Source organism: Heteronotia binoei, chromosome 3, assembly GCF_032191835.1.
Source record: "Heteronotia binoei isolate CCM8104 ecotype False Entrance Well chromosome 3, APGP_CSIRO_Hbin_v1, whole genome shotgun sequence".
NCBI lineage: Eukaryota > Metazoa > Chordata > Lepidosauria > Squamata > Gekkonidae > Heteronotia > Heteronotia binoei.
This window is the reverse complement of record NC_083225.1, coordinates 162,001,287-162,023,218: the sequence shown is the minus strand read 5'-3', so window position 1 is coordinate 162,023,218 and position 21,932 is coordinate 162,001,287. Positions and strand designations below refer to the sequence as shown.

General features: G+C 40.2%; 1 protein-coding gene across 3 annotated transcripts in view; it reads left to right on the top strand.

Moving 5' to 3' along the window:
* Window positions 1-21,932, top strand: part of CDK8 (cyclin dependent kinase 8) — a 57,984-nt gene that overhangs the window by 13,264 nt on the left and 22,788 nt on the right. For 2 of the 3 annotated variants that reach the window (XM_060234772.1, XM_060234771.1), the window contains exons 2-4: window positions 3,015-3,090; window positions 8,676-8,786; window positions 11,771-11,911. In XM_060234772.1, the coding sequence (XP_060090755.1) occupies window positions 3,015-3,090; window positions 8,676-8,786; window positions 11,771-11,911 (328 nt within the window). Of the gene's footprint in view, window positions 1-3,014; window positions 3,091-8,675; window positions 8,787-11,769; window positions 11,912-21,932 lie in introns of those variants that run through there. The other variant, XM_060234773.1, reaches the window with a different exon arrangement.

Sequence of the window (21,932 nt, the reverse complement as noted above, 5' to 3'; positions counted from 1 at the left end):
GTATCCAAACTTGTATCCTAGTTTGGGCTGTTCTATTGTTTTACAGCTGCATTATTTTTGTTTTTATTTATCTTTTGTCCAGTGATTCTTCTAATTTCGCTGTTGCTGGTTTTTATTGTTTTATGGCATTTATATTTTACTTATATTATGAACTGTTGGGCAGCATAGGATTGTGCAAAACAGATAATGATGAGCATATAGGCAGCAATCTAGAATGTTTAAGGGTAGGGTTCACTAGACACAGAAGCGCTACGATTCAGGCTTAGAAAATATGCCAGAGAATGAGAAATCAGGTTTAATGCCTAGTAGGCTCTCAGTGCAATCCTAAACAGGTCTATTCAGAATTAGTGGACTTCTTCTTAGGATTGCGTTGTCTGTCTCCAGGTGTAAAAGAACCTGCTTCCAGTCCTAAACAACTCAGCACTTGACATACACAGAGAGAAAAGATGAGTTGGTGTACTTGTGATGCAAGATATTTGTTTGAAAGTAGGAGTTGCAAGATGTTAACATGTTAAGTTGCTGGAAAAGTCCATATTCTTCAAGCAAGATTGGGTGGTTTGGATCTCTTATGCACCATTATTGTGACGGGGAAGACAAGGTGGGGGGTTGTTTCTTTATTTTTTAGGACAAGCATTTTCTCAGATACTATCAGATCTGTCTGCCACTTCTTTGAGTGGCTATTCTACAATAATCTTATTTCAGAGATGCTTTAAGCAGGTTTAAAGGGGACCAAATTGGGAGTAATTCTTATCTGTCTCAGCACTTATTGTTGCTTTTATTGGATAGAAATCTATGATCCAGAAGCAAGGATAGCAGTTTCTAATTGGGCCAGTTTTCTTCCACTGCAAAAAGGTTTACATCTTAACTTGAATCATGTCATTAATGTTAGTCCTGTAGATTCATCTTAAATTTAAACTGAATTTTTAGTCATCTTGATTACTATAGTTGTGTATTTAAGTTGCTGCTGTATATCCAAGGAAGAGTCTTTTAGGTCTGATCTGTATAGATACTTCATTCCCTGTGTTTCACATGTTGGAGCCATGGCAAAGATTTGTTCTCAAAAGCATGTATAAAATCTGAACTCTTGAGGGATAATGTTACCTGTGACTTATAGAGGTATTTGTACTTTTGGGGGTGGGGGGATGTAGGTAATAATCATATGTGACGTTGTGTTCCTGGGATCAGCTTTGATGTATCTGCAACAAGCAGTTGATTCATCTGATGTGTATACTATACAAAAGTCATATTTTAATTTATCAGAAGTGGAGGTCTCCAATGTATGTTCAACAGCTTGTTTTGTCTTTCATTTTCCTATACCAGTAGTAATTTCAGGCATCCTGATGTTTGCTTGTAGAGCGTCTAAAGTTCTGGGGGCCCTTAGCCTATAAACTCTGTTATAGAATTAAAAAGATGGAGGGAGGAAAGGAGTCAACCTTTAGAAGAAATGCCTTGCAAAACTTGTAGCATTTTTTGCTAGGATATGAGCGCTGCTGCAGACAGGGCTCAGAGGATTCTGGCTCTCTTTTGCCTTTGGTTGTGTATTTCTGTCAAGCAGGTGACTGTGCTTGGTGAAGTGGGCAGAGGTAAGAGACCTTTCCCCATGTTGGGGGAGGGTGGATGGGAAGCCTGGCCCAGAGAGGAAGTAACAATCCTTTCAGTTTTCAAGCCAACTTCCAATGCATAGGAATCATTCAGAGCACAGATAGAGTGCATTGTGACTAGTTTTATATTTAGACGGTGTAGTAATTATGTACACAGTATTATGATCCAGGTTTACTGAATCGCTGAAGTGAGGACTCCTGTTAAAATCTATTCATTCTCTCTCTCTCTCTCTCTCTCTCTCTCTCTCTCTCTCTCTCTCTCTCTCACAAACATGCACACACACTGTACTTGAGTTGAGAAGAGATTAATTCTTGGGTATTTTCATTCTTTCACTTCTGTTCTATTTACATAGTAGTCTAGAGGTAGCAATTGGCCCTCCTTTCCACATTAGCTTAAACAAAAAAGGCGTGAGTCGTTAAAAGCTTATGCTGTAGGACATATCTTTACAGTGTCATAGGGTTCTTGTTTTTGTTACCACAAAATTAACAGGGCTACCCCACTGGAGCCCATTAGTTTAGGCCCAGTTTGCTTATATTCAGCTGAATGAAGTGATGGCATCGGCAAGTGACTGGAGCGGTGTTTGAGCCCCATGCCCTGTAGCTCTGTGTAAGTGAGGGCTGATTATTAAAGGGGTCTTGGCTACCCTGTCTGTGGATGTCTCTGGGAGTGAGAGAGAAGACCTGAGATGTGAAATTGTCATGTCTCTCTGTAGATTTTAGAAGAGATAAGAAGGTTGGTGAGTGTAATGTTGGTTGGTGATCAGTTCCGCAGGGCCTGCAAGACCACCCTTTTTAAACTTGCACACTCGGACTGCTAAAAAGGATCGGTAATTAAGGATCCGCCAACGCGGTCTAAAGACCTATACCGCTGTATAACTGCATTTATTAGACTGGTTTTAATGTTATTAAGCTTAATGTTTTAATGTTTTATATTGTAAATCTAAGGCTCTATTTATTACTGTATGTTTTTATAAAATGTTGTTAGCCGCCCTGAGCCTGCCGAGGTGGGGGAGGGCGGGATATAAATGAAATTAATAAATAAATAATAATAATGATAATAATGTCATCACCTATGTATAACCCATATTCTGAATAAGAGAGGTTGTAGAGGGGGGTTGGTACTCTAGATAACTGGTGAAGGGGCATTATTTGACAGGACAGAACATTTCTTCAGGCCAGTTTGCAACTCCATTAGAAGCAACATTACACTCAATATGACAGCTGGGGGAAATTGTATTCGATATGGACTTTTTAATTGTTTGGGTTGACTCCTCAGTCCAAAGAAAGTTTGTTGAGGCCTCCTTGCTTGGCATTACTCTCCATTCCAAATATCTGTGGGAGGAAGGGGGAATTCTAAACTGTGCTTGTAATGCTTCAATTTTACAAGACTCTTCTTGTTTTCTTTTTTCACAGGAAAGACGATAAAGATTATGCTCTAAAGCAAATAGAAGGTACTGGAATTTCTATGTCTGCTTGCAGAGAAATAGCAGTAAGTAATGTTAATTTTAAGCGAGTCTTTCTGGAACTAAATGGAACTTAATTTATGGCTTCTTATAATTCTTTCCAAAGGTGAGATGGGATTAGGCATTGTGTACAAAAAAATCAGTATTTGGGGGGGGGGTATACTAAACTCAAAAATACCAGTATATACCAATATTCTCAAATCCCAATATCGATATAATATTGGGATTGAAGAAATAATCAGTATTGCTGAATTTATTTGGCACCATACTTTACCTTCCTTCCTTCCCCAAATGCTGTGGCAGCTGCAGCATGTGTCAGGGAGTGAAGGGAAGGTAGTAGTCCCTTTAAATATCTTTCCTTGACTCCCTGAATCACATGCCACTGCTGCAGCATGACTCTGGGAGGGAAGGGGAGGTATTTAAAGTTTAAATCAATAAGAGAGAGGGAGCAGAAGGGTTTAAAGAGCCAATAAGGTTAGTGACCCACAAGGTTAATCAGCATCCCTTGGGAGGAAGCCATTTAACTCCTTGGTAAATCTGCAAAGCAGAGGGCTTTAAAGTCTCCCTCCCAGAGAACACAATCCGCTGACAGGCAGACCTGCCGAGCTTATTGGTTTCCCTGGGAGGAAGCCATTTCAGTACTCCGTTTGCTTCCCCTGCCCTGAAGTGGCCAAACTGTGGCTCAGGAGCCATATGTGGCTCTTTGACATATATTGTGTGGCTCTCAAAGCCCCCACCCCATTGGGTGACTAGGAGAAGGCATTTCTCTCTTTAAATCATTTCTCCAAACCAGCCAGAGGCTTGGAGAATGCATTTAAAGTTGCTTTCTTTCCACCTTTCTCCCCCATCCCTCCTCCTGTCTATTTGCCTTCCTTCCTTCCAGCTCAAAACATCTGATGTTCATGTCTTGTGGTTCTCAAACATCTGACATTTATTCTATGTGGCTCTTACATTAAGCAAGTTTGGCCACCTCAAAGAACACAAAATCAGATTTTGTGGGGCTCAGCTATATTGGTAGCTGAATATAAACTTCTGATCTAAGTTTTATTTATTTATTTTTATTTATTTATTTAGAATTTATATCCCGCCCTTCCCACGAATGGCTCAGGGCGGCTTCCAATAATGAATCCAACATAAAAATTAAACAATATTTAGGCATGTAAAGGGTTAAACATTTAAAACAGATAAAACAGATAAAACCTTAAAATTAATAAATAATCCATGTGTATATAAAAGAGATCTGGCAAGTACGTTAAGTTCTCAAACTAGGTATAGGCTAGCCGGAAGAGGGTCGTCTTACAGGCCCTGCGGAACTGGACAAGGTCCCGCAGGGCCCTCACCTCTTCCGGCAGCTGATTCCACCATGTAGGGGCCATAACAGAGAAAGCCCTTTCTCTGGTGGATTTCAAGCGGGCTTCTTTCGGCCCAGGGACAGTAAGGAGATTTTGTGTTCCCGACCTCAGTACTCTCTGGGGAACATGCGGGGAAAGACGGTCCTTCAGGTAGACAGGTCCCAAGCCATATAGGGCTTTAAAGGTGATAACCAGCACCTTGTACCGGACTCGGTACATCACTGGAAGCCAGTGCAGGGTCCGAAGGCCTGGCTGAATGTGTCCCCACTTTGGGAGATCCAGTAACAGCCGGGCCGCGGCATTCTGCACCAGCTGTAATTTCCGAGTTCAGGACAGGGGCAGCCCCATGTAGAGGGCGTTACAGTAGTCCAACCTCGAGGTGACCGTAGCATGAATCACTGTTGTAAGTTGGGCTTACATAATACTTTATCGATATTTTTCGGGTATTTATTTGGCTCAGTTACTGCTGAATGCACACCCCTAGATGGGATATGCCTTCTGCATGTCACAACTTGTGTATAAATGCAGCCATTTTACTCTTGGCCAGGAGGGATACCTCTTTGTTTTAAATGTGGAACAAACTGTAATGATATCCTTCTGGCATTAAGGTATGACACATCTCATCTGCTGTTCTAATCCATGCACATATCTGTTTAGTTTATATATTCTGATATGTGTATGCCTATGACACCTTGACCTGAATAACCCAGACTATCCTGATCTTCTCAGATCATAGATGCTAAGCAAGATCAGGCCTGGTCAGTATTTGGATGGAAGATGAGAATACCACTGTTGCTACTGAGGCAGGCTAAATGTCTCTTGCCTTGAAAACCCTCTGGAGTCGCCATATGTCAGCTGTGACTGGACAGCAAAAAAAAGTTTAAGACAAAAGAATGAAATATTTACTTTCTGTGTAAATGTATTCAAAAGGGACCAGCCTCTCTGTACTTGCAAGGCAGTTACAAAAAACTGAGTGTGGTGTGAGGGGCCACAGCAAGCTGCACCAGTAAATTATTGTGCCCTAAAAGTGTCCCTCGATATAATGAAGCAGACACTGAACAAAATCCAAAATTCAGGAAGATGTTCTCACAGTTCAGTCATATTTCTTGAGACCGTTTTATGTAGGGTTTTAAATCGGTGAATTTCTTTATATGCTGGATAGGGCAAGGATTTTGTAATGTGTGTTTTATTGGGACATTTTATTTTGAGTGAAAAAAATAAGGTTATGTGTCCAAATAACTTCATCAGGCTAGGCTATGTTTAGTATCTCTGTAGAATTATTTGCCATTTTGCCAAATACTTGGGGAAAATTAAGACATCTTACAATGAGAATATGCATAATGGGCAGTGGAATAAGTTTACAAGGGTGTGTGGCTATAAACACATTCTTTAAAAAACTTCCAAGAAGTTAAGAAATATTTTGTGATACTCAAGCCCTAATACACAGAATTTAGTAAACAGACCAGTAAAGACTATATTCCTGACTTCCGGGTTTCGTCGCCTTGAGCTCAGTGGGGGTCCATGGAGCTTGTCTCTTGCGGCCCCTTGAATCGGGCAGTTGGAGAGGTGCCTCTAGGGGGGACCCTGGAGGGATTTCCTTTCGGCATGGGGCTTTTACAGGAAGATAGGGATATAGCAGCAGCTGTTCCTGCTCTTCTTGTGTGCTTCAATGCTCCACTGCCTTGATTGCCATTATGGCAGAAAGAGGTGAACACCTGACCGCTTGCTTTCTTTGCTGCTAACAAACCTTTGATGTATCGCTTTCCTATCTCAAACACGGCAATTCTACTCTGCAAGTAAGTTTGCTTTTCATACCATTGGCTAATGGGTCGTTTTACATAACAACAAACGGGCCAGTTCAAAGGAAGGAAAAGAGGTGAATTCCCCCCCACACACACTTTCTCGTGAATCCGGCTTCCAAAAGATAAAAAGAACAACTTTGCCTGCAACAATCTGAATTTGACTGAATATAGATACTTAAATCGACCCAGATTATGATTGAATAAGTGATAAAGAGACTATTATTTGATTAATTTGGTCTGAACAAATGATATATATTCCAAAGAGATTTATATTTGTCATCTGAGTGCAACTGAAATGACAACAGTCAAGATATACGGCTGGTGGAGATTTGGAAGGATAGACTAACTGGATCTCTGAGTTACTTTTCAACTTTGATTATTAGACTGAGTTATTCTGTGGAGTTAAATGGCATCACAAAGCAAAATGTTTCATAAAAAAGATACAATGCTCTAAAATATAAAAAAGATATTTGCTCTAAAGCAGGACCTTGGTTTATTAACAGAGTTGATAAAAAAGCAAATGGGAGCTTTTATGTTGAAAGCTAGTGAAAACTTGAATCTACATGGGCAGAGTGACAAAGAGATCTTGGTGACGTCTGTGGAGTTGGAAATGGAAAAAGATCTGTCGGGAAACGAAAAGAAGAAAACTAAAATGGAACCTTATGGAGCAGTTACTAAGAAGAACCGGAAGTTAAGGCAGTTTGAAGTTTTTTTGAGAGGATCTAATGTCGTGGGATTTTTACTGTCGTTACTCAAAGAGGATGCACATTTCATCAAAAAAATCAAAACGTGGAAAACTTTCAGAAAGAAGGGATTTTAAATTGTTTTCCCTTTCTGTAGGTAACTGGATAATATGGAACTCTCAGCAAGATATGCAGTTTTAAAAGGCAAAGTGAGATCTTTGAGACATAGGTTTGTTCCTCTGATTAATAAGGACATAAGAACTAAAGGACTGAAAAGTTCTGAAAAGAAATTTAGATAAATAAACAGTTAACTTGGATTAATTTTTAAGAAGACAGACAACACATTTTTTTTGTAATCTGGTAGATCTGCTCTTAATATGTTTGTTTGGGGAAACTGCTTATATTGAGATAGATAAACTAATATGCTCCTTGTTTACCATTTTTCTTCCTTATCTCTCCACATTTTACGTTATTTTAAATTTGATCTTTTTCTCTATCCGTTTGAAATATGTAAGTTAGAAGGATAAAGAAATATTTGTTTTTTATGCCTATCCTAAATGATGACATTGTTAAAATAACAAGTCAATTTGTATTTTTAATATGGTTATGCTTATCCAGTTAGTTCTGTGTTGAGACCTTGGTGACTTTTTTTTATATCCATGTTTGCTAAAGAAGAATAGTTCAGACTTGTATTTTAAGTAAAATTTTAGTAAAAAGTGTATAATGGAAAATGAAGACGGTAGAATATAAGGGGAAAATTCAATACTTGCAGGTAGAAAGGATTAGGTATTTTGTTTTGAGGTAAAAATGTAACTGATATATTTACAGCTTTCTTTGTTTCCGATCTCCCACTCTGCATTTCCCCCTCCCTCTTGATGTTTCTGTACTTGTGCTTATGCTTTTTCTTTTTGTAGTTAAAATTAATAAAAATTATAAAATCGAAAAAAAAGAGACTAAATTCCTGTTATGAAGCTCTTTAAAGACTTATTTTAACCAGACTACTTGAATACATTTTCTGTGACTTTTCACTAATGAGGCTGTCTGTTCTGATCTGCATTGATGACCTAATGTCAGTGACTCCACTTTTTGGACTTCCTTTAAGGGGGAAATCAGCATTTCTGATGTGGGGAGAAGTACTGGTATGATGACATTTTAGAAAACCATACAACTACAATGTGTTATGGGATAGTGGCTTAGAGTGTTGGACTAGAATCTGGGAGAGGAAGGTTCATATTCCTTCTCTGTCATTGAAGCTTGCTTGGTGACCTTAGGCAGGAACTCTCAGCCTAAACTACATTACTGTGTTGTGAAAATAAAATGGAGGAAGAGAAAATTATCTAAGTGACTTTGGGTCTCCATTTGAAGAAAAGCAAGGTATCAATACCTAAATAAATTTTTGCAGAGTCTCATTCTTACTAGAAAAAAGACATAAAGGAAGTCAGGAAAACAAACTCTGTTTTGATCTTTTTATGTAAGAAGCACGGTTTTCCTGGTAGATAAACTTAATATTTTTATTATAACCATTTAAACTTAAATAGTACTATCTGTGTCCTAAGGGAAATTCATTTGCCCTAGTTGTAGTCTGATTTACATTTATAAGGAATTCCTTAATTAAAATGAAGCTTATGCTGCTTTTACTTGTGGATTTAAAAACTTCAAAGATTAATACTGCGAAACATGCATATTCATAAGGCTCTAAATTATACAAATAATTGTCAGTTCTCATCTCTGGCTTGTATGGACACCTTTCTAATGGATAGCATTTGTTTTGCAGCTGCTGCGGGAACTCAAGCATCCAAATGTTATTTCTCTGCAGAAGGTGTTTCTGTCTCATGCTGACAGAAAAGTGTGGCTTCTCTTTGATTATGCGGAACATGACCTATGGGTAAGAAAGTCTACTGTAGGTAATTGGGTAAATTGTTCAGCAACAGATAAAACTTGTACTACAACAAAGTGCTTGTCACTGAGGCATGCTGCAATGGAAGGAAGTGACTAAGGAGTTCATACCATTTTTTGTAGTGCTTCATGTTCAATTTTTTTTTTTGTTCTTTGCAAATGCATTTTTGTCCTTGATCTTTGGCAGCTTTACTTATGTTCTCCAAAAATGGCACTTGAACATACAGAGCTGCCCTTGGCCTCAATGACATTTCAAGCATATGGATGAATAAACATCATATAATCTTAAAAATTAATCCTCTCTGCAAAATCTAGTCCTTCGCTGGAGAAAAGTAGAAACTAGTAAAAAAAAATGCTTTATGAACTGTGTGAGTAATGATAGAGGTCTATCTTCTCTTCTTAAGCAACTGGCCAACACATTGCCAGGTGTTGCTTCCCTCGCATTCTCTTTATACCACTGGATTGGCAGCTGAGATGGCATTGGATTGTGCCTTACATGAAGAGGCCATATTTGGTCCAGTACCTTCCAGTTGCTGATCCCTGGTTCAAGGACCTATATTTGGACATATGCCAGTCCATATTTGCAAGTACAGTGCAATTGTATCATAATATGTGGATGCAGAGTGATGGCCTGACTCTAACACATTTTTGCATCTTCCCTAAAGTTCATTTGAGGAAAGAGGGTAATGTTCTCAAGTATCTGTAAAAGGGGTCTTTGGTCACACTCGTCTCAGCTTTCAAACTCTTAGATACTAGTAGGAAATTTCTGGATGTCTTTATATTTTCCAGTTCTAATATATAGTTCAGAAATAAATAAATGAGAAGTGCTGGGAAACACATTCTGTATCTGTCCTTGGACAATGTCTGTTCTGTATCTAAAAATATTCAAGGACTGTGAACCTTGGTGAATAAACTTTAAATAATGTGTGATAGTTACAGCTGTCAGTGACTGTAGGTGAGGCTGTCAGTCTGGACAGAAGCGTAAGTTATACTTCAGCATATTGTGTTTCAGTTCTGTCTTCTAAAATTTGAACATGCATGAAGCTTCCTTATACTGAGTCAGACCAGTTTGTCTGACTGTGATCTGCTTTTCAGGATCTCAGGTTGAAGTCTCCCACATTACCTGTTACCTTTAATGAGAGATGTCAGGGGGTGAGCCTGATATTTATTGCATGCAGAGCAGATATTCTTCTACTGAGCCATGACCCAGGCCTTGGGATTATGTCAATGACAAAATAAAAATTGTTGTCAAGCCATGAGCTGCTACTATGATCTATGTTTTCCTGTGCTTATTTAGAGGAAAATTCTGTCCCACTGCTTATTTGCATGAAGTGGCTCATGCATTACAGCCATAAATATAAACTAGCAAAAATAAAATATTGATACATCAAACAGCCCATATAATTTCCAAGACAAATGTGATAGCAGAAACTTAATATCTCTTTTGCAAACTCTGGAAAAGGGAAGTTAGTGAGCCCAGTCAGTTAAGAACACATGGAAAGTTAGAGCACTACAGCAGCTGGAACAAAAAGATATTAATTACCAAGAGCCTGCTGGAATAGGGCTGCCTTAGAGTTTCTTAAACCTAGCCAGAGTAGAAACTCCAGGTACCTCTCCTATCAGACTCCTCCAGAGTGGGAGCAACCACCTAAAAGGCTGATGCTCTTCAGAGTGGTGAGCGAATGCATCCCACAAAAGGAAGGAATTGCCAGAGGAAGAGTAGGGCAGGTCTAAGGTGCAGATAAGTGTATATATAAGGAATATATTAGAAGCATGCAGTGAACGTTGCATATACACACATTGACTGATTCCACATTTACACTTGCCTCTCTTCTGTGCAGGGCTCCTCACAGCAGCCGTTTCCCCCAGATTCTGCATTGGCATCTCTGGAGTGGGGCTGCTTACTCCCTGCCCCATGCAAACGCAAAAGCCGAGAGCAAGACCAGGATAAAGGCTAATGTGGAATCACTCTTTGTGAAGAACATTGGAAATTTTAGGGGAGCAGCAGTGTTAGTCTTCCAGCTTCCTAAAAACAAATTTATTATAGCATAAACTTGTCAGCCAGAGGTGATTCTGTCAAATGTATGAAGAACTGTCAGAGAGAGAGAGCTACAAGAAACAGAACTGTCATGTTAGGGGCTAGGGTGGCATAGGGGGAGAGCTCTTATAAAGAGAGTTCAAAAAGTCCAGATGAAAAGGCATGGGCCAGTCAAAAGAGCATAAACAGCTTGCTCAGATTGGCTGTGGACCCCTCCCAGCTGTTGATGAACCGATACTGCAGGATGGATCAGAATAGTGTACATGAACCTGTAAGGGGGAAACAACTGCTCTTCATAATGAGCTAACTACCCAAAATCCCTATTGAATTTGAGTCTGATAATATATTTCCATATGAATTCCAACAGCAGTTTCTCCTTGGAATTTCCCTCTCATACTTTTCTGCTGAAATACTGCAGCTTTCAATTACTGAATATCCAGGGAGGACTGAAACACTTACTTCCCCATTGGTTTCTGAGTTTTCCCTTTGGAAATGTGTGAAGCAGTTTTGATACTTGTGGAGCTTTTGAACAGTGATCACATTTCAGATGTATGCCTGATCTTTCTGATGAGACTCCATTCTGTGTTTATGTCACCAATACTGGCATCTTTAAAATATGAACAGAGAAATGCAACTTTGGTTCCAATCCTTTGAACTGGCTATGTGTGAGTGGGAAGCGTTTATATGCATGGGAGTTAAGGACAAAGTTACACTGAGCATTTACAAAACAATGGTTGCTGTACTAAGTGGGAATATCATACTGATGCCAAAGGGAGGTGATAAATCTTGCTATGGGAGAACTATGCACACTCCTTTGTTTAAATCCCAAGGAATGCCCCACTGGTTAATGAATTCAGATGAGATTTTTAATGAAAGCACCGTGTCAAAATATTATCATATAGGTTTATTAGGCATGCTTGTTTTCTGTTTTTCAGCACATTATAAAGTTTCACAGAGCTTCTAAGGCAAACAAGAAGCCAGTTCAGTTACCTCGGGGGATGGTGAAATCGCTATTATATCAGATTCTAGATGGTATTCATTACCTACATGCTAACTGGGTGTTACACAGGGATTTGGTAAGTAGTTCTACAGTGGGGATTAGAAATAGATGCAAGGCTTATATTTAGTAGTGTTTTACTGAAGATGTTAGGTATGGAGTTACTAACAGTTGTATTAAATGTCTAGCAGTTAAGCTTGAGTGTGTTTCTTAGGAAGTTCTTTTTGTCTTATAAGGGAAATGCTTTTCTCTTGTAGCTGCTGTTGTGTGGTTGAATAAAAGCAATACCACAATCAGAGCAAAATTAACTCTCATTGTTAAGTTGCATCTGTCATCACATAAGCGATATTTCTTTGAAATTTTGTCTTATATGCATGCTAACCTTTTAAGGAAATGAGAAATCGTATTGCTGTATCAGAGCAAATATCCATTCTAATCCATCACTGTCTTTGGCAGTGGCCAGTCAAAAACTACTTGGATGTAGTCATCTCCCACTGTTTGCCCTCAGCTTGTCATAATCAGAAATTCAATGAGTCTGAACATGGATTTACTGTTATTCCTAATAATTATTAATAGACTTACCCTCCAGAATTGTATACAGCCCTCGTTTAAAGCCATCTAGTTGACTAGTCATCAACTCATTTTGTAAGCAGTCTGTGTTGCATGAGCAAATTCTTTTGTTTCCTGAATCTGCTGCCAATCACTTTCATTAGATAACTTCTCTTCAAAATAGTTGTATTTTGAGAGATACGCTGTTCACTCTATCCACTTACATATTCCCCTCTCATTTTCCCTCCTCTCTAAAACACCCCAGAAGATACTCCAACTCCTGAGGAGAGATGACAAGAACAGTATTCAAACTGAGTGCCAGCATGGGGTAGTGGTTAAGAGTGGTGGACTAATACCTGGGAAACTCAGGTTGAAATCTCCACTCTGCCAAGAAGCTCACTGAGTGACCTTGGACTAGTTACTCTTTTTCTCAGCTTGTCCTAGCTCCCAAGATTATTGTGAGGATAAAATGGAGAAGGAGAGAATGATGTACAGCACCCTGAACTCTTTGAAGGAAGGGTAGTATAAAAATTACATAATGGATAGTAAACATATTATAATGTCCTCTGATACTTTCATGTGGGCTTTGCCAAGTGATGTTAGAGCACTGTGCTGAAGCAACGGAAGGCAAATTTGACAAATTTGCCATCTGTACTGCAGCTTACTGTGTGGCATGTAGTCCCTGGTTGTTCCTTTGATTTTAACTGTGTGGTTTGGGATCATGTAGAGAATTGCTGGTAGAGTACTGGGCTAGGATGTGGGAGAACCAGGTTGGAATCTCTACTCTTCCATGAAGTTTCAGTGAGACAAGACCCTTTTGGTGAAATCGTTCTGCTCTGCAACCATAGGATGCAACCCTATATTTCCTAATATAAAAAAGAATACATACCTCCTTCAGCTGCTGGATAAGCATGCTATTGGGTAGTGTGAACGTTGAGTTAAATCCTGAAGTCCAAATGCTGAACAGTTTTTTAATGCTTTTATGTAGTAGTACTTCCTCCCTCTGCCACTAACCCACTGTTTATGAGCTAAGGTTCCAGGGAAGTGCTGTGAGAAGAAAGACAGGGAGAGGAATATTCTCCTTCCCTACCCCTATTTACATAAGTTGCTGCTGCTGCAGTGTGCATAAGGTTCAACCACTGTCCTCACTTATTGCATAGAAAGGGCTTAGTTGAAGGATTATGCAGAAAGGATGTCATGGAGAACAATGCCCTTACATTCCTTATCATGTAGCTTCATGTCTAAACTTATTTTGCTACCACCACAAGAAGACATTAGCAGGTATTAGACAAGGTACCATCCCTCACTTAACAGCTGCTGGGATGGCCTTGGGTTAGCCATAACTTTCACAGAAGTTGTCCTTGAAAGGGCAGCTGCTGTGAGAGCCCTCTCAGCTCCACCCACCTCACAGGGTGTCTGTTGTGGGGGAGGAAGGTAAAGGAGATTGTAAGCCGCTCTGAGTCTCTGATTCAGGGAGAAGGAAAGGAAAGGTCCCCTGTTCAAGCACCAGTCGTTTCCGACTCTGGGGTGACATTGCTTTCACAACGTTTTCACGGCAGACTTTTTATGGGGTGGTTTGCCATTGCCTTCCTCAGTCATGTTCACTTTCCCCTCAGCAAGCTGGGTACTCATTTTACTGACCTCAGAAGGATGGAAGGCTGAGTCAACCTCGAGCCGGCTACTTGAAAACCTGGCTTCCACCGGGAATCAAACTCAGGTTGTGAGCAGCGCTTAGGACTGCAGTACTGCAGCTTTAACATGCTGCGCCACGGGGCTCTGATTCAGAGAGAAGGGTGGGGTATAAATCTGCAGTTCTTTTCTTCTTCTTCGTCAACCCCACCTCCCCATAGCTCAGGCTTTGGAAATGTACTTTCTGCAAGATTATTTTATGTACATTACTTATAGTCCGCCTTTCTCACTGATACTTACCTGTAAGAAGCCTGCTTAGAGAATTGTAAATGAGGTTGAATGTTTTGAAGTACATCAGGTTAAATGTTTTGGAGTACGTCTGCTGAAGTATGCATCCCCATGTTGTATTACTTTTTGTTTATGTTTGAGATAGCAGTTGTGGTAGTTTCTTGATTTTCAGCAATAGCAATGACATTGCTTATTAGCTTAATAACTTTGATCTGTAAAACAATGCTGGGATACATAGCTTACAACACACATCACTTAGGAAATAGCTGTTTGCATTCATACACATTTGGAGTTTTAGTTTGCCTTCATACTTTTAATGCATTGCTCAGCGCTTTCGGAACAGCATCTGCAGTGTTCAGGTCTTTCATATAGTGTAGTGATCATCCCTGAAAATATGTTCCATCATAGATAATTTGTCTTTCATCCTCCTGCCCAGCAAATGTTTCTGATGCTGCCAGTGTAAATGGCTTGCAGGTTTCTTGTTACAGACTAAAAGATCAAGCAAAATTGATTATTGGAGCAAACCTCAGAATAGTAAGGCTCAGTCCAAAACACTGCAGATGCAGCTCTGATGTGTGCAGAGGATCTTATGAAAAACTGAACTGTGTGACCATGAGTCACTTTGACCATGTGGAAAATCAGTAGAGTAGTGTGTGTGTGTGTGTGTGGGGGGGGGGGGTTACAAAAGAACCTTTTAAAGTAATTTCAGTGCTAAAGAAAAAATGTAGGCATTGGATGAACTCTTGAAAATCAAATAACTGAATTCTGTACAAAGCTGTTCTTGGCAGACTATTCTTGGAACTCTTTGCACATACATTGAAGTTCATGGATCATCTTTCTGTCAGATGCGCAGCTGATGTTATGATCATCGATGTTCATGTAGCACCGAAAGCGGAGAACTACTAGCATCAAGGAAATTTTTCATGTTTAATGTTTTGAACAGTAAAAAAAAACAAGTTCAACTTAAAAATGGATGCAAGAGTGTTGCATTTATGAAATGAATGATTTGAGAGATGGGTAAATAAAACAGATCTGTGTAGGTTAGTCAGTTTGAATGCAGTCTCAATTAGGGTCCTCAGTTTGTTGAGTTCCTAGATATTTTGGAATTTTGATAATGGAGAACTTGTATCACCATTGCTGGCTGGGCCTGTTAACAATTTGTTAGGAGGTGGAAAGAAGCAATGGAGGCAGTCGTTTCTGAATAGGTGCTCCCTGCAAAGTTACAAGTGATTCCTCCTTGTTTCCTCTGAAGCAGCTCTTGCTTCATTGAGGTGGAAGAAACCCAGGAGTGGTTATCTGCTTTAGGTAGGAAGTAAATGGGCACCAGGAAACAGAGCAGGAGGCAGCATAATTCCCATCAGGTCACATTGGGGTATCACTGGACTAGATTGTAACCATTTGCAAATTACTTTTTGGCTGTTTTATAATAAGTTGTTGACCTTTAAACTGTGGTTGCAGTTGGAAAGGTTTGACTTGCTGCACAAAACAACCAGTTGTTTGGGGGATTTTGTATTACATGACCTACCTCTGCAACGTGGGTGCCATCAGTGGCAGTTGCAACAAATAAAAAAAATTACACCTGGACAACTCCTGGGGGCTTGACTGTGACATAGTGCTGTGCTGCTGCTCACAGATTCCCACAGTTAAGTACAGTAGAGGCAAAGCCACAGTAAACAGCACTATTATATATGTATGTAACATGTTTACCCTGGTCTTTGGTGCTGAGCTCTCCAGAGCAATTTTATAAAATATCTAACAGGGGCTATCAGAATGAAAAAATAACAGTGTAAATCGGGGGTGGCCAAACTTGCTTAACATAAGAGTCACATAGAATAAACATCAGATGTTTGAGAGCCACAGACATGAATGTTAGAGGAAGGAAGGAAGGAAGGAAGGAAGGAAGGAAGGAAGGAAGGAAGGAAGGAAGGAAGGAAGGAAGGAAGGAAGGAAGGAAGGAAGGAAGGAAGGAAGATGGGAGAAGGGAGGGAGAGGTGGAAAGAAAACAACTTTAACTTTAAATGCATTCTCCAAACCCCTGACTGGCTTGGCTTGGCAAAGTAATTTAAATAGAGAAATGCCTTCTCCAAGCTGACTGACGGGACAGTGGGGGCTTCAAGAGCCACTCAATATGTGTGAAAGAGCCACATGTGGCTCTCAAGCTGCAGTTTGGCTCCTCCGGTATAAATTTTAACAAAATGAAGGAAAAAATGAAACATCATGGAAATATAAGCTGTTCATTTATTTTATCTTGCAGAACTACCAATTAATCCAAAACTGTACCACTTTAGTTGATGTTTTGTTTCATACAACCATCAGTACAGTATCTGTTTCATACAAACATCATATGGGATATACAGTGATTCCCCCCCCCCTCAAAAAAAATAGTGATGCTGCAATGGGATAAAAAAACATAGGCATTGCCCTACATAGGAATCTGCCACTAGATCAAAAATTAATATAGGTCACTGGGCAGCTAAATCAGTCTGGTTTCATCATCCCCAGTGAAATATCTTGAAGACTAAAGTTTGATCTCTTTTTAAAAGCCTATCCTATGTAATTTTCTTCAAATAATGTACATCTGACCATGAGAGACTAGATTAGATAAATTCCAAATGTCTGCAGTATGAGCAGAAGTGATACAAAGGCACAGATTTACATGTCATTCTTACTAAGAAAGGTTAAGAAATATTAAACATAGATTCCTTAATTGAATTCCCCTTTCTATAGCAATTGAGTGAACCATAAATGTGTCTTATTCAGTCTTACTCTTGCTCAGAAATGATGATTTGTAAGTAAACACTACTAAAGAATTCAAATATGAGAACTAAGCATTTTTCTCCCCAAAATCTTACTTTATTTCTTCTATGCAGGCATCAAGTAGAAGTGGGTTATCATAGACTATGCAGATGTTATTCATGGGGCATATTACAGAAAACTAAGCGTCTAGACATATAGTGGCTACAGTATCTGTTGTGCTGGGCTTTTTCAGACAACCTAGCAAAAACTAGTGGTTTAGATCCTGCAGGGCAATCTTCTAAGTGCAGGGATGTCACACTCATTTGTTATGAGGGCCAGATCAGACAAAAATGAGACTTTGTCAGGCTGGGCCATGTGTGTCATAAACTCTAATGCCAGGTAGCAGAGGTGTAAACTTTATAAAGGGCACAGACAAACACAATTAAAGATTTTTTTAAAAAACTTAAAATAAAACATGCTTAAAACATTAGCATTCTGGCAATATTTTGTTCATTTAACAGTCTCTGATAACTGACACCTCTTGCTCTGAATTATTGCATCAAAATCTGGAGACAATGTTTGTGCTGTAGCAATCTTGAGTGTACAGATGTGTATCTGTAAGTTGCAAACCTACTTTTGATTTATTGACATCCATTATAGAAATCTTACGGTCAATGCTTTGAGCCTAAAACCTAAAGGAAAGCATAAAATGGCTGGGCATTTTGTACATAAATTTCTTTGTGTGCTGGTCAGCCAATGGAGAAAATGGAGGCTTTGCTCTGTAGCTCCTGTGTGATTGAGCAAGCATGTCAAAACAAGCTGTAATGCAGAAGGAAACAAGAGGGAGAAGGAGGCAGTGAGCTGCTCAAGGGCCTGATAGTATCTTTCTAAGTGCCTGATCTGGCCCTTAGGCTGCATGTTTGACACCCCTGTTCTAGTGTAAGCAAATCTCATACTGGGATGTTGCTGTAGATAATAATGTATATATTTGGAAAATGTATGACCTGCATATTATCAGCTTTAGAGGTTGGTTACAGTATTTGTTTCATTATGTTATACTGTTTTACTTGTAAGCTACTTCTAGCAAGCTGTGGGTTCCATTGAGGATGCTATGTTGGAAGGACTATAATACTTATAGCTGAAACTGACAGGTATGGGCAAGGGTCCCCAACACAGTGCGTATGGGTGTGTGGTGCACTACAGGTGCAGGGCCGGCTCTCCCACTAGGCAAACTAGGTGGTTGCCTAGGGCGCCGGGAGGTTGGGGGCAGAAAATTCAGCTTCCTACCCCCTCCCGGTGCCCCAGGCAAGCACCTAGTTTGCCTGCCTCCTTGCCCACCATAGCTGCCCTGCCGCCCCTCCCTTTCCTTCGCCGCCGCACCGCGCCTTCCCCCTCCCCGCCGTGCCTCCCCACCGCACATCCTCCCTCCCTTCCCCATGTGTCAATTGCGATGCCAGAACCGGCTCTAACGCTGTGTTCCGGCGATCTAAAGCGCTCTCCCCCCCCCCCCCCCCGCCGGCGATGACTGGCTTTGCAGGTAAAACCACACTGCGGGACCTTGCTTGCACACTGTTTGGACTGGCATCCTGAAAGGGCGGCCTCGCTGTTGCTGACTCATCTCCCATCCAGGAAGCGGGGAGGGGAGGAGTCAGCGACAGCAAGGCCGCCCTTTCAGGCCGCCGGTCCACCAGACAGAGTGCAAGCGCGGCTCCGCGGCACAGTTTTACCCACAGAGCGAGTCATCACCGGTGGAGGGGGGGGTTTAGATCGCTGGAACGTGGCATTAGAGCCAGTTCCAGCATTGCAGTTGACACATGGGGAAGGGAGGGGCGGGGGGCACTTGGGGGGGCACCTGGCAGCAAGTCTGCCTAGGGCGCCCCAGGGCGTCGGGCTGGCCCTGTACAGGTGTTTTTGGTAAGTAGACAGAGACGGTGGGACTAACACAGCAGGGTTTCTGATAGCCACTGGAGAGCTGATTGACTTTGCAGATTTTTTTAAAAGATTGCTTTGGGAGCAACTGGCAGCACAGCACAAGGATCTTCACTATGTGGCTGAAGGTAAGCTGTGTGTATGGAAGAAATTATTTTTAAACAACATGTTCATTTTAAAAGGCAGAAGACATTTTAAAAGCTCTGTTAAACAGAGCTTCTGCCTGGAATGTTGAAGAGATACTTTTAGATTTTTGCATAACCTCACTCCTTGATATTTTGAGGTTGACTCTGTGGTTGTTCCTGCTACCCTGTGTAAAAATTCCAAAGGTGCTTTCAGGCTTTAAAAGGTTGGGGACCCCGGGTTAGGGTATCATATTTACCAAGGCTTAGATCAGTTCAGCAAGATAAAGATTGAATGATAACATTGGAAAATAAATCAGATGCTCTGGAAAGCGGACTAATTAACAGAAAGGTAAGATATAGAAAGATTGAATAGAACAGCAGAAAGAACTGGGTGATCCACTTGTTCCTGTACTTAAGTTGTGGAAAATAAGGCCCCAAGATAATTAGTTTTTAAAGTGCCATTGGACTCTTACTTTATCACACAATTTATTCCAGAGTAAGCATTTGAGAGTCCAAGTTCACTTCATCATCCATGAAGTATATGTTCCTAAGGCCAATAAATATGTTCCTGAGGGGTATGGGAGTATGCCTTGTGGAAAATTAATATCTGACTGGGTATGAGTTTGTAAGCAAAAGTAGTTAAGATTAGAAGTAATTTTAGGCTGAGATAGTATTATACTTGAGATATCATGCTTGTTCAGATAAAATGGCTTAACAGTGGTTTCTAACCTTGGTATATAGTACACTGGATGGCAGAATAACTGAATCATTGGTAATTCCTTATTCAGCAGATGTTCAGTTCATATCCTGAAACTTTAAGGAAGCATCCGTTTGTAAGAGAGTTCACCTTTGTTGCATCAGGAAAAGACTAATTAGCAATGGATTGCCTGTTTAAATTATGTGTGTGTGCACGTATATTAGGTGTTTAGGTTGGGTTTTTAAAGAATAAAATGCTGTCAGAAGCCTTTTGTGTAGCTACTTTGGTTCTTTCCATGTAGGGTAGTAGATTTTCCCCTCTATATTTTGTTGTGTGTATTCTGAATCTTTATACCTGTATTAATATTATGATTGGAATATTAGATGAGATATTGTGATAACTCCAGTTAAGTACTGTATTGTATTTTTAATAGCTAGATTCAGGTCCAGTAGGACCTTAGAGCCCAGCAAGATGGGGGTGGGACATAAGCTGTAGAGAGTCAAAGGTACCTTCATCAGATACAAGACAAAATGGATTGTACCTCTGCATCCAGAGTACCTTCTTTGCAGCATCCCTCTCACTTTCTGACTGGGAGACAAGGACTGAGATTTCCATTCTGACTCTCATCTGATGAAGGGAGCTCTGACTCTCAAAAATTCATATCCCCCAAATCTCGTTGGTCTCTGAGATGCTACTGGAATCTAGCTGTTCTACTGCAGACTGACATGGCTACCCTCTGAAATGATTTTTTTACAAAAACCATTCAAAGGAATAAATACAAATGCCTGAAAGCGGTTAGGAAAGGGTGAGAACATGCAGTCATCACATGTCTTTGTACCAGTGAAAAAAAGAGAGTAAAGATGTGCACCTGACTTTCTCTCTCTGCCTGTAGCGTCTCTCTTCATTGTAAGAATATTTCCTGTTCTCAGAAGTAATATCCAATGAGTAGTGAGCTAAAGTATGATTGTACAAAATAGGAATTTATAAGAGCTATGCCATGGCAGCCTGACATTGTCAGAGTGCACTGCAGCATAATGCAGTGAAGTTCTGCAATAACAGTGCCTCTTATGATAATAGTATTCAGAGCTTGTTTTCTTTCACCCTCTTCAGCAAGAATCTCTTCTCTGTTGTGTGTTGCTGATGAGGTAGCCTCATCCATGGCATTGTCGTTGCACAGTATTGTGCATAGAGCATCCCATGACATTCTTAACCTCAATCCACCCTTTGCATGTGCCCTATACCCCTTGTAAGTCTGGCAGTAGAAAACCCTAAAATAAATACTATCTTTGAGACTGATTTTTTTACACATAGTTCGCCTTACCTTTTAGGGCTGCAGGTAGTAACTTATTTAACAATTTGATATGCTACTTCTCAGTAACATTTCCTTAACTTATACTTTCTAACATGTGAAATAACATTTTCTGCAGAAGAGTATTCTAATGAATGTGATTGGACTTTCTGTACAGCCTCTTGACATGTAACCATTTTAAAGATTTATACTGAAATAGATGGACTTAGATGTAAAGTCTGAACAGCTTAAACATAGCTGTGCCAGCATTCTAGTATCAAGCATGCAAACTGCATATCATAGTAGTATTTGGCCTGGCTTATAGGAAGAAAAATAGCAAGCCCCATAGTTTCTTTGCCTGACTTCAGCCAGTAGTTTGTTGAATCCTTCTCCTTTAGAGTAGAATTAAAATCTTTAGAGAGCTACTTCACACACAGTGGACCTTGTTACATGTGTGAGAAGTACATGTTAGTTTCACTCTGTAGACTCATGGATATGTGGTATTCCTCATGTTAAATTCAGTCAAAATAACCTAAACATGCAGGAAGCTCACTGATGTTAGACTGATTATTTCCTGGTTATTATACAATTGTGCACCATATCGTAAAAGTTAGGGTTTTTCTCAGCCCTGCTTCCTTTTTTAGAAAAACAAAAAACCCTGCAGTGTATGGAAGTGCATCATTTAGGCTGAGAACACCTGTGATTCAGTGGGATTCAAGAGGAGGAAAAGGGAGACTGATTCAGCCTGCCTGGTACTTTGCACCACTTGCCTCAGACACTTCTCCACTAAAAAGGAGAAAAACAGAGTTGTGTTCAGTGCCATGGCAGCAGAGCAGAGGTGGTGGGAGGAGTGGTAACA